Raw genomic sequence first — 12,523 nt, 5'->3', positions numbered from 1 at the left:
AATCTGCGGGGTTTATCCGGTCCCCTCGTCATCATCCAATCCCACCCCTACTTTCTTTTTGTGGCCCACGTCACCCAAACGAGTGGGACACCTGGCAGCCCCTCCCTCGTCCAGCGAGGAATATTACAATTAATAACGGAGCTAAGCGATTTCGATCGGAACCTTCTCGATAATAGTGTTCTCTGGCGGAGCCAAACAGTCTTTAACTATGCGCTCTGCGCACCCCGCCGGAGATCTCGTCGAGGACGCCCATGGCGGAACCTCAGTCGAGCATGTACCGCCTGCTGCTCGGCCGGTGCCGGAGCTTGGAGGCCAGCCACGTCAGACTCCGGGCCGAGTTTCATGAGCTCCAGCACCAGAAGACGATAGCGGAGACGGCGGAGGAGGAGGGGGAAGATGCTATCGTGATGCTGACGTCAGAGTACTCGGTCCCGCACCGCATACGGGGGTTCTTCCTGTCCGGGAGTCCGTACCGGAACATATTGGACAACATGGGCCACGCCGTCCACGTCTGCACCGCCACCGGCGGGGAGATCCAGTACTGGTAGGTAGTCAGATGAAACTGCGTCGTTTTGATGCTCTGAAGCTTCAATTGCTCAATTAAAACTGTGACTCTTGTTTATCTCAGTCATTTCAAACTTTCAAGTTTCAATGAAACAGTCATTTAGAAATTTTTTTTTTATAAACTTGATTTTTAAGTTATTTATGATAGAAAGTTCAAGGTATATGGCTGTGTTTATGTGAATATTTGATTGGTGGTGATTGATTATGCTTACAATATTGATGAAACAGTTTGTTGATCCTTATAAGAGGTGTTTGTGCTTGTTTAGTATCTTTAAATCGTTTCAGCAAGTTTGGTTAGTGAAGTGTAGCGAAACGAATCGGCTACAATTGATGAATCATTTCACATAGTAACTAGGCTAGAGAAGATTGAGATTTAAAACATGTGAATCAATAGATTTGAGCATTAATTGTTGTGTGATGTTCAATTTTTCATGTTACTAAAGATAGTGTTGATGGAAACTCATATACGTTTTAAGATATGTGAAATCAAAATGGTTTGAGATCTCTGTACTGTTGAATGTGCTTCTCAGTAGGAAATTGATATGCTGGGACGCGTATCAAATGTAGTTTGAGACTTTGAGTTTACAAGTGTTGAGTTTAATCCAGGAATCGTGCGGCCGAGAATCTCTACGGATGGAAGGACTATGAAGCGCTTGGACAAAGGGTTGCTGAACTCCTCATTGCTGAAGACTACTATGCACCTTTGAAGACGATTATGGAAAGATTGAGTATTGGCTTAACATGGTCGGGTCAATTTCCGTTCAGAAAGAGGTCGGGAGAGGTATTTATGGCGATGGTGACGAAAAGCCCACTGTATGATGATGGTGACCTTGTTGGTATCATCACCGTCTCAAGGGATGCGACATTGTTCAATAGAATAGAAGCAGAAAAGAAGCGTGAGCATAGGGGATGGCAATTAAACTGGAATAAGAGCCAGTTACACTCAGGCCGGCCACCGGTTGCACCAGTGCCACAGATTGCATCATCTGTTTCCAATCTGGTGATTATGTATAACACAACCATCGATACTTCTTTTCCCTTCTTAGAACTCGAAATTTGTTCTAATTAATCTACTTATGAACTAATAAGGCCTCCAAACTGCTCTCACGAAATGATGACAATGGATGCAATCCAAGTGAGTTTAACAAGGCTAGGGAGAACTCAACAGCAGACACTGCAAATGCTAACTTAGAGAAAGCTGGTGCATTAGTGAGTCTCTCCGCCATAAATAAGTTGTGGTATCTATGAACGGTTTATTATTTTATTACTGTCACTAAACTTTTTTGAGATATTGCAGGCGGCAAAGTTCTTGGCAAAGTTGAACATTAAAGGAGCCAACAAAGGTGGGAAACAAGAATTCGCAACATCTCAGGAAAATGGCAAAAGTGAAACTAGTATATGTAGCAATGAAGTGAAAGAGCAATCTGATTCCCCTAGAAATTTAAACCCATCAAGTTTATATGGGCATAAGAATCCAATTGATTTGGATATGAGTTCTAACTTAGTGTCTTCAAGGGAGTTCAAGGAGTCCTTTGGGTTGCATGGACCAAGTCATATATTGCCAAGTTTACTATATGCAAATGATCTGGAGCCTGAAGATTGCAACTTGAGTACTTCAGAGGTAGAAGAGGCAGTGGAAAGACAACGAGATGGTCAACCATTACCAAGTTCAGGAGAGAGCACTCACAGCCCCAGTAGTTCATCAAGCAAAGGGGATACTGATTCTCCTTCCATAGGAGGTTGTGAGATTCTTTGGGAGGACCTACATTTGGGAGAGGGAATTGGACAAGGTAAGATCTATTACTTGTGTTATATATTTTGCTGCCCATTCTACGCTCACATGGAGAAAAAAGAAAAAGAATTGAATTTGTAATGGGAGAAGGAGGTGAACTGTTTTATTTAGGATACCCGATATTTGATATTAAGAGGATACTGTATATGTGTTTTTCAGTGGTTGTGTGTGTGTGTGGTTTCTGATAATTAATGTTTGTTCTTATCTCACAGGTTCATGTGCTATTGTGTATCGTGGAATGTGGAATGGATCGGTACATTTCTAAATTTAATTAGCTCCTTGAAAATTGATATACCATGCTAACCAATAAAATTTTCATTTGTGCTGTTCAGGATGTTGCCATCAAGGTTTACTTTAAAAATGAATACAATGAGGGGATTTTACGTGATTACAGAAAGGAGGTGAAAACATCCCGTGAGCTAAATCTTTGTTATTATCATTTGAGAAACAAGGCCAACTGATTCCAGCATGACTTTTGCATTCTTCAGATTGATATAATGAAAAGATTGCGGCATCCTAATGTACTGCTATTTATGGGAGCGGTATATTCTCAAGAACGTCTTGCTATTGTCACAGAGTACTTACCTAGGTAATTGGCTATCTTGCATCTTCAGTTATGGACTGTGAATGATATTAAGAGTGGACACAATGGTCTCATCTTTTGAGTTATAACTTTAATGACTTAAATGTACTTCATGCTGCTTAGTGTGACATTATGGTGTCTGCTTGCTTTATTTATAGTTCTGTTTGATCAGGGGAAGTCTTTTCAGACAACTTCACAAAAACAATCAAGCATTGGATACTAAACGACGTATGAGGATGGCCCTTGATGTTGTGCGTCTATGCTAATCTCTCTCTCTCTCTCTCTCTCTCTCTCTCTCTCTCTCTCTGCGCGATCAGTTCTCTCTTTACAAGTGGTCTTAAGACTCTTTTTCTTTAGAAGAAGGTGACAAATTTGCTCTTTTATTACAGGCGAGAGGTATGAATTACTTGCATCGTAGAAATCCACCAATAGTTCACAGAGACTTGAAATCGTCTAACTTGCTGGTTGATAAGAACTGGACTGTCAAGGTATGTGTCATGGTTGTGGGCACTACTATTTCGTGTACATTGAGAATATAACATTTGTTTATGCAAGTTTGCTATTGTTAGGTTGGAGACTTTGGTCTGTCCAAGTTCAAGAACGCAAGCTTCTTGACTGCAAAATCTGGGAGAGGAACAGTAAGGCTCTCGCTTTCTCTTTTTGAATCTGCGTTGATCAGCTGCATGGTCATCCACAATAATTCGGAAAATGAAATGAATAACTCAAATGATGCTGTGAGTTTCTGTGAATTACTGTTGATTGCCTGCACTGATGTTTTTATGTTGATGCAGCCTCAGTGGATGGCACCTGAAGTCCTCCGTAATGAACCTTCAAATGAGAAGTAATTTCTCTCTGCTACTCTTTATAAAGCATTTGTTAGAGCATGCACATCCAGTTTTTGTGTTTATAAATTAACTTGTCTTCTCTTTGAACAGGTCTGATGTATATAGCTTTGGTGTCATCCTTTGGGAACTAATGACTGTATCTGTCCCATGGAATAACCTCAATCCCTTGCAGGTTCGTTTTTGTTTTGTATAAACAAACCTGTGCCTATGTGATGGCAAATTGCTTTAATTCTCTTCAGCTTTTAATCTAATTATTAATTTAATGTTTCATTCGAAAGGTTGTTGGAGTTGTAGGCTTCATGGACAGAAGATTAGAGATACCAGAAGGCATTGATTCCGAAGTGGTATCCATTATCGAAGACTGTTGGCAAAGGTATTTAGCTAACTCAATATTCATTATCTACTTTGGAACTTGCAAGTTGAACTGATCTGTCCTCCGCCAATTGCAAAGCAGTGACCCAGGACAACGTCCATCGTTTGAAGATATAATTCATAAAATGAAGGAGCTAGTTGTTAAAGGTGAAGCAGCTTCTGTAAGAAGTGCAAATCCTTAAATATTAGATGGTGTAGATTGCTGTTAGAAATATAGCTTGCTGCTAATCATCAATGAACAGTTGAGAAGCCTAACACAAAATGTTTCAATTTTCACTGCAATGTATTCATTTTGTGGTGCAAGGAAATAAGGGAAAGAGAAGGTATCAAATCCCTGAAGTAGTGAAGTTGCGTAGGACGTAATTATACTTTCACTACTGGATGAGTCAAATATTCCGTAGCTTCAGTTCCTTCTTCACTTACCATTAAGAACTTTGCACTGTTCTAGACTTCCAAGCAACCTTTTGAGGTTTGTTATTGACTTCTCGTACTCAGATTTAAGATGAACGGGCATGGCCAATTCACTATTCTGATGCTGACATGAATGCAATACGCTTGAACATAATCGGCGGGAATTATTCACTCTCATTTTACCAAGTTTTTATCCGAGATTGTGGTGTGACTTGCTCCATGCCGATGGCCGAATCAGAATTTAGTTGGGGTTTGAGAAATAGCAAATGTTTGGGTTATGATAATTTATACACAAAGTAGAAGAAAATCGAAGTTTTTTTGTAATAAGCAAAATGACACCGAGCAGCGCGGTTAAATTTTCTATGTTTTAATGTGTTTTGTTCTTTATTACGTGTTTAAACTAAAATGTAAGATGAAGTGTGGATTTTAAAAGACTAAGGGGGTGTATTCAATCTAGATTTCAAATGATTTTGTTTGAATTCTTATAATACTTGGAGTCTTACTAAATTGCATAATCCATAGATTATTTAAACTCTATATGGATTTGAGTAGAATTTATTGTCTTGTATTTGGAAAATTTTAATAGATTTTACAATAGTATGTTGGCAAGATTTACTAGTTGCTTACACCCTTATTAATTTTACATGCATGTTAAGCAATAACAAACATCCCTATGTATTAATATATCTCATTTTTACATAATCCTGAAGTCACATGAATTTGATTCAATTCTATAACTTCGATAAGCATCAATAAAATGAAGGTACAAGATCAATATCACAAAGGTACAACTATCTTGAATGAGGATCATAGATATAATAACAATTTTATAAATTTTCACCCAATTAACATGCAATAGTATTCTAAAATCTGAAACTTGATTGTCATACAGTTGATTTTTTAGCAAAACAACTATTAGTACAATTATAAAACAACCATCATTACTTTTTTGCCTACAACAATTATACAAAATCATAAGAAAAACCCAGAAAATTGATTTAAGTAATTAAAATAAAACACATGATTAAGAACATAAAATTTTTCGATCTTATTGATAGAGAAAGAGAGAGAGATAGAGAGAGAGTACATCAAAATCTCATGTCTAGATGCTTGATTTCTAACAAGCATAATATGGTGTAAAAATACTTCAAAATCCTACAAAATCAACTAATAAATGAAATCATTTAAAATCAATCTATTTTTGAATACCACTAAGAATTTATAGGAGTTTTTGAAATCTTAATTGAATACCTTGAGATTTTAATAGATTGTTTAAAATCTTAATTGAATACCACAATATTTTAAAAGATTCTTGAAATACAAAATAATCCTATGGAATCCTAGTTGAATACACCCTCATAAAATGTGTGTAAATTTTACTCATTTATCTTGTCATGATAGCGGTACAATATGCTACCCGCCTACCCCTTTAAGCTGCATTGTGGTTTAAAACTTGTGTTATAAGCATAACATTATATGTTATTTGAATATTCCACCCAACCTACAAGTCAAAGAAAATTTATCTTACACTAAATTGGTAAATTAAGAAATTCTTTCAGTATAAACTTACGGACCCTTGTCATATTCGAGGTCCGATTTAGTTCTAATGAATTTTAAAAAAAATCAGTAAATCTCTTAGTTACTGTTATTATTATTTTGGTATGAAAATTAAAATTTCTTTTCTTCTCTCTTCTCGCCCATATACTTTATTATCCGGTCGGTGGTGTGGAGCGTGTGGTGCTCCTTCATATTCCAAAGTCAAAACACAAAAGGAAGGATGAAAGAGAGAGGCGCATGCCCAAACCAGATGGGCCACCCGAGAACGTGGATCGGGTGTTTAAAGCGGAACAGTGGTTGTTCCTCCATTCGAACGAGTAACACTGACCCGGCACGGCAGCGAGTTTTGAAGTTTGACTCGCCGGTCAACAGTGGACTCCAAATCCACTTTGATTGCCGCCAAAATTTAATTTTATAGTTAACAAGGCCAAACAACGACCCGCCCCATTTCGTAGACCACAGGACACCAATTGACCTCGCCTCTTGTCGGTAGGTTGCCCTACGATCCAATCTCTCCCTGGATTTTTTCTTTGATTTTGTAACCAACCTCGTGTCCACTAACTAAGCCAAATAAGTTCTCAATTTCTTTTGATGCTAATTATTTATCTAAAAAAAGTTTGGTTAATTCATTCCTCTTGTTTTTATCTCTTGGAGAGGTATCATTCTCAATTTCTCATTCGGTATGCATATACGTTGATGATAAGTAGTTAAGTACAGTATACCCTATGTTACAACTATACAAGATCTTCATTAAAGAATATATGAATTAAAAAATTCTTCATTTGTTGAACTTCTCGGGATGATGAAATATATTTCTCAATTACAGTTTTTTTTTTTTTGAAAACTTCTCAATTACAGTATTGACAGAGGGAGTTAATACCTTTTTAGCAAAAACTAATATAGTTTGATTCATGTAGTGAGGATCTTCCAAAATTGTAATTATTTTTAAGAAAATATTCCAAGATGTTGAACTAGATTATGGCTCGTCAACGGACCGGATTGGTTATTTTCACAAATATGAAGATCTAATCCCGCCCACTTAAAGTGGACCTTGCAGGCTTTTGTAGGCCGAGCCGGGCTTTTACGGACCGGACCTTGCGGGCATATTAGTGGTGTTTTTAGTTTACCAGAAATTTCAACGCCGAATTGAATAAAAATTTTACAGGGTTACTAAATATATATACCGATCACATCGGCTAGTGTCGATCGATTATGAGAAGTTTTATTCACATAGTCGCTTCATAATGCGATAGTTTTATTTTAAACCTAATATAAAAGTTATGATACATTAGTGGACACTTCGGCGATCGACAACTTCAGTTCAAAATATAGTCGAACGACACCAGTAGAAGTGATCTGTATATATATTTCGGGATCCCGTAAAGTTTTCGTTCGTTTTGGACATGGTTTTACCATCCGTACCTACGGTCAATAAATAAAAAGGCGTTTTGACATATTAAAACTCTCATTGACTGGAGCTTTGTCAAATGGGTTCCTTGGTGTGACCACACACAATCAGTGACAAAAATTAGATGATTTCATATATGCAAATGACTTTCGGTGTTCGCATCTTGGTAATAGGTATTCCTTTATGACATATTAGTGGTGTTTTCGGTTTACAGGAAATTCCGACGGTTAAACAATGTCCGAATTAGATGAAAGTTTTACAGGGTTACAAAAATATATACCGATCACATTGGATGGTGTCGATTGACCCGATAAGTTTTTTTCATATAGTCGCTTCATAATGCGATAGTTTTATTCTAAACCTAATATAATACATTAGTGGACATTTAGGTGATCGACAACTCCAGTTCGAAATATGGTCGATCGACACCAATAGATATGATCGGTATATATTTTAGGGACCCCGTAAAATTTTCGTCCGTTTTGGACATAGTTCAACCGTTCGTACCTACAGTCAACAAAAAAATAGACGTTTTGACATATTGAAACCTCATTGACCAGGATTTTGCCAAATGAATTTCTTCAATGCGACCACGCACGATAAGTAACAAAAATTAGGTGATTTTTGATATGCAAACGGCTTTCGGCGTTCGCATCTTTCTAATATGTCATCCCTTAGGGCATATTAGTGGTGTTTTCGATTTACCGAAAATTCTGACAGTCAAACGAGGTCTGAATTGGATGAAAAATTTACAGGGTCACTAAATATAAATACATATCACATCGGCTGTTGTCAATTAATCTTGAGAAGTTTCATTTATATAATTACTTCATAATGCGATAGTTTTATTTTAAACGTAGTATAAAGGGTTATAATACATTTGTGGATATTTCGGTGATCGACAATTCCGGTTCTAAATACGGTCGATCGACACCAGCAGATGTGATCGTTATATATATTTAGGGACCCCATAAAAATTTCGTCTTTTTTGATATAGTTTGATCATCCGTACCTACGGTTAACAAAAAAAAAAGACATTTTGACATATTAAAACCTCATTGACTGAGGCTTTTCCAAATGAGTTTTCTCGGTGCGACCGCGTACGATCAGTGACAAAAGTTAGATGATTTCAAATATGCAAACGGATTTCGACGTTCGCATCCTGGTAATTGGTCATCCTTTATAACATATTAGTGGTGTTTTCGGTTTATCAGAAATTTTAACGGTCAGACGAGATTCAAATTAGATGAAGTTTTAACAGGGTCCCTAAATATCAGAACCGATAACATCAGCTGATGTCGATTAATCCCGAGAAGGTTACTTCTTATACTTCATATAGTTGTTTCATAATGCTATAATTTTATTTTAAATATAGTATAAAGTTATAATATAAAAAAATATAAATTTTAAATCTAGTATTATTAATATATATATATAATATTTTATGTATAATTATTATAAAAAAGACATATAATTGAAATATGTATAATATATTATATGCATGTATAATATTTTATTTATTAACGGACTTTTACGAGCCAGGTCAAATTTCGAATCTCTAAATTAAATCCGGCCTTCTAACAACGAAAACATATTTTATCGGAATTTCTCACAGACCGGATCGTGTAAAATCTCATCGAGTTTACGGAAAAGTCCGCGGGCGCGTAAGCTAGATGTAAAGCAATGAGAGCAAGCTGTTAATAAGCGAAGCATCCCTATAGTACTGTTTCTGGTCAGACCTAACCCTAAGTTTGCTTTGTTATGCAATCCCGTCTTCTCAACACGTAAAAGTTAAAAAAGGCAATATATATGAGTGGATGATGGGGAACGTTTAGTTGTTTAGCCACCGTCGACTGATTTGTACGTAAAATCCAATAATCACCCAACCTCTTTTTGTCGATTTTGGGCCATGCCGTTCCCTGCTGCTCTTCCCTGTTAGGGCGCCTTAAACCATGCTTTTAGCCTAGAACCAAGTAAAATCTACGATTTGACAATTCACAAGTTACTACTGATTGATCTGCACGCCATCGCCCTTGCATGATTTTTTAGCTAGGCTGCGAGCTCATGATTAATCATGGTGCTCTCTCTCTCTCTCTCTCTCTCTGTTATCTGTCTCTGTTTGCAGTGTGTATAAGATTTCTTTTTCTGGTGCTAGTTCCCTGACCTCTAGCTCTTAACAGCAACGCGATAATTGATTTCATCTCAGACGATCAGTTGTACCACCCCTCGCAGTAGGGGTTACTTCTTCTTTATCAGCTTTATCAGCTCCTCAGATTATCTGTGACCAGTGAGCGAATCAATGTGGTGACCCATTCTGTAATTGTCTCATATATCATGAAGGGTAGACCCGACGGCATCTTGGGTACGTACGTAGGCCATGGGCGGCTGAAAGGATAGAGAGTCACAGTCGAGGAAGCACTGGGGTGAAAGGTAATGGTGCAGGCGTTCAGCAACGTCTTCTATGGCAAAGCTCTGCAACCCGCCAACCCTTGGCCTAGCATGACCTAATGGCATTTCTTGCAGAGACCGAGATTTCACTAGCTTTTTGCTCCTTATGGCTGTGGATGTGGTTGGTTTCATGAGCTTAATTAACTTATCAATTCATTAGGTTAGATTGTACTATAGTAAATACCTGTTAACTTGTGAAGTACAAACCATATAGACTGGAATATTTTTTTACCCCTTTTGGTACATGGTAGGTGCGAGTTTACTGTGTAAAGCTCAGACAATGTGTACCCCCATATAAACAGCTAATGCTTTAAATTATGATGGTGTCTAATCAAACTATCAAAGGCAGTGTTCATCTGTCACACAACTGATGGAGATTTTGTTGAAGGATCGACATTAATTAAGGCGGTAGTCTCTTTCCAATTCTCATTTTAGTGGTTTTTTTGATGAATTCTCATTTTAGTGGTTGCTTCGCTTGCTTGTAACTTGTATGTAATTTACATATACTTTTCTGATCCGATTTCTTATCAAGATATTGTAAAAATAGAAACTGCCGTTATCATGTGTATTTAACTAGTATGAGAACAATATTTTCGACTATCATCATTTGAGGTATCCTTTTAACAAACTCCATTCTAAATCTAATCGTATGACCTGCTGTTTTTGTCTTTCTCATCACTTGCAATTCTGATCATAGATATGTAATGGCAGAAAAGCAAGTAGCTAGTTCGCTAGTTATCATGTGCCGCAAAAGATTATCAATCATGAACTAATTGAGAAACAAGGAAGATCAATTTCAAAGTGAAGACATATCGAACAGCAAGTTCTTCCCACGAAACATTTCGTGTTAGTTAAGACAGGTTCTAAATCGCTAGCTTTCTAAGAATTAACAACTTCCCATCACAAGATAATTCATAATTGGATTTTCGTAAGAATTGATGGTATTATCATTGCACCTGAAGAAAGATAGTGATACAGTGTTGTAAGGCCTTCTTCGAGAAACTACTGGAATAAACAAATACTCAGACACGCACCGACTAGTAATGAGTATTCTAATATACATCAGTTGACATATAATGTGAGTACTGTTCCGGGAGAATTACTATTATACCCTTATGTGTGTCTTAGCCTAATAGGTTTCCTGTTAGGAGATAGATTAGCATCTCCGTAATAGATTAGGACTCCGAATCCTACGGGATTGTGGTTTTGTAATCCCTATATATAGACCCCCATATCATTCAATAAAACACAATTATTTCATCCTGAAACACGTTATCAGCACGTTGCTCTAAAACCCTGAACTTTTAGAGCCCTATTTTTTTTTTCTCTCTCTCTCTCTCTCTCCTCCGCCGGCCGCCGTCGATTCCAAGCTCCGGCATCTCCTCGCCGGCGCACCTCCTGCAGCCGCTGCATCGCTGCCGCCGCACCGCAGCCCCTGCGTGCTGCCCCCGCAGCCCCGCGCGCAGCCCCTGTGTGCTGCCCCCGCAGCCACGCGCGCAGCCCCTGCACGCAGCCCCGCAGCCCCGCGCGCAGCCCCTGCCCGCAAGCCCTGCACGCAGCCCCACAACCCCTGCGCGCAGCCCCTGCGTGCTGCCCCTGCAGCCCCGCGCGCAGCCCCTGCGTGCTGCCCCTGCAACCCCTGCGCGCAGCCCCTGCGTGCTGCCCCCGCAGCCCCGCGCGCTGCCCCTGCACGCTGCCCCCGCCGCCCCGCACGCTGCCCTGCCGTGCAGCCCCTGCGACCCCCCCCCCTGCAGACCCTGCGACCCCCCTGCTGCAGCCTCCGCAGCCCCGCAGGGTATCCTCCGCATTCGCTCCGCAAAAACATCTTTTTGCCCCGACAAACCCCGCATCAGAGGATTCAAAATTGCTCCTCCCGCATATATACGCAATGAACGCGAACTGCACAAGCAAACTCTTCGCTCAAGAGAAGCTACTCCCGTCTTCTCTACCCTTTTGGGCCTTTAAACTATTTCTTTTTTTTCCTTTTTCTTTTCCTATTGCTTATTAAATCATTTATTTGCACGTTTTCGTTTTCTAACTCTGTTTCGCGTGCTTGCATAGGAAAAGTGATTACTCGTCGTACTATGGTGATGACATTCATGCCGAGATGGACGATACTTTTGCCATCTACATACGATTCCGATCGTATCCTCCCAAGATTTTTATGTCATCGGACGAAGATCGAAAAGGAATTCAACAAGCAACTTCATGCATGACGATCGATTTGCAGAGCAATTTACTTATATGCGGTCTATTTGGCAGACCAACAAGTATGTTTTTCTTAAAGTTGCTGCTTTTGAATATATATATATAAATTATCGGGCGCTATTAGCCTTTTTTTTTCTTGTCTTCTTTTCCGGCCTTTCTTATAACGCCGATGAGACCAAAGAGGGATATGATTCCCCTCTTGGTCGACGTTTTTCGTGTGACGGTCCTGGGGGAGTCACGTTATTATTTAAAAAGGAAGATATCGATTTCGTGTGGTCGCCTGAGTGCACCGCTGTTTTGGGTGCGATCATGAGAATCGCCGATATGCATCGATT

General features: G+C 39.0%; 1 protein-coding gene across 2 annotated transcripts; it reads left to right on the top strand.

Moving 5' to 3' along the window:
* The first annotated feature begins 173 nt into the window (after positions 1-173).
* LOC126796376 (serine/threonine-protein kinase EDR1) lies at positions 174-4,432 on the top strand. 2 transcript variants are annotated; one of them, XM_050523192.1, is made up of 14 exons: positions 174-544; positions 1,171-1,564; positions 1,654-1,773; positions 1,862-2,354; positions 2,569-2,609; positions 2,689-2,757; positions 2,845-2,945; positions 3,112-3,190; positions 3,329-3,427; positions 3,509-3,577; positions 3,731-3,780; positions 3,875-3,956; positions 4,063-4,157; positions 4,239-4,432. In XM_050523192.1, the coding sequence occupies exons 1-14, from the start codon at positions 252-254 to the stop codon at positions 4,336-4,338; spliced, it is 2,085 nt and encodes a 694-aa protein (XP_050379149.1). In that variant the 5' UTR covers positions 174-251; the 3' UTR covers positions 4,339-4,432. The 2 variants fall into 2 exon arrangements, with proteins under 2 accessions (XP_050379149.1, XP_050379148.1); XM_050523191.1 differs by having other exon boundaries at positions 4,236-4,432.
* The last annotated feature ends 8,091 nt before the right edge of the window (positions 4,433-12,523 follow it).

Source organism: Argentina anserina, chromosome 5 (assembly GCF_933775445.1).
Source record: "Argentina anserina chromosome 5, drPotAnse1.1, whole genome shotgun sequence".
In the NCBI taxonomy this organism is placed as follows: Eukaryota; Viridiplantae; Streptophyta; class Magnoliopsida; order Rosales; family Rosaceae; genus Argentina; species Argentina anserina.
The sequence above is the reverse complement of the archived record's forward strand: the minus strand, read 5'-3'. Positions and strand labels throughout refer to the sequence as shown.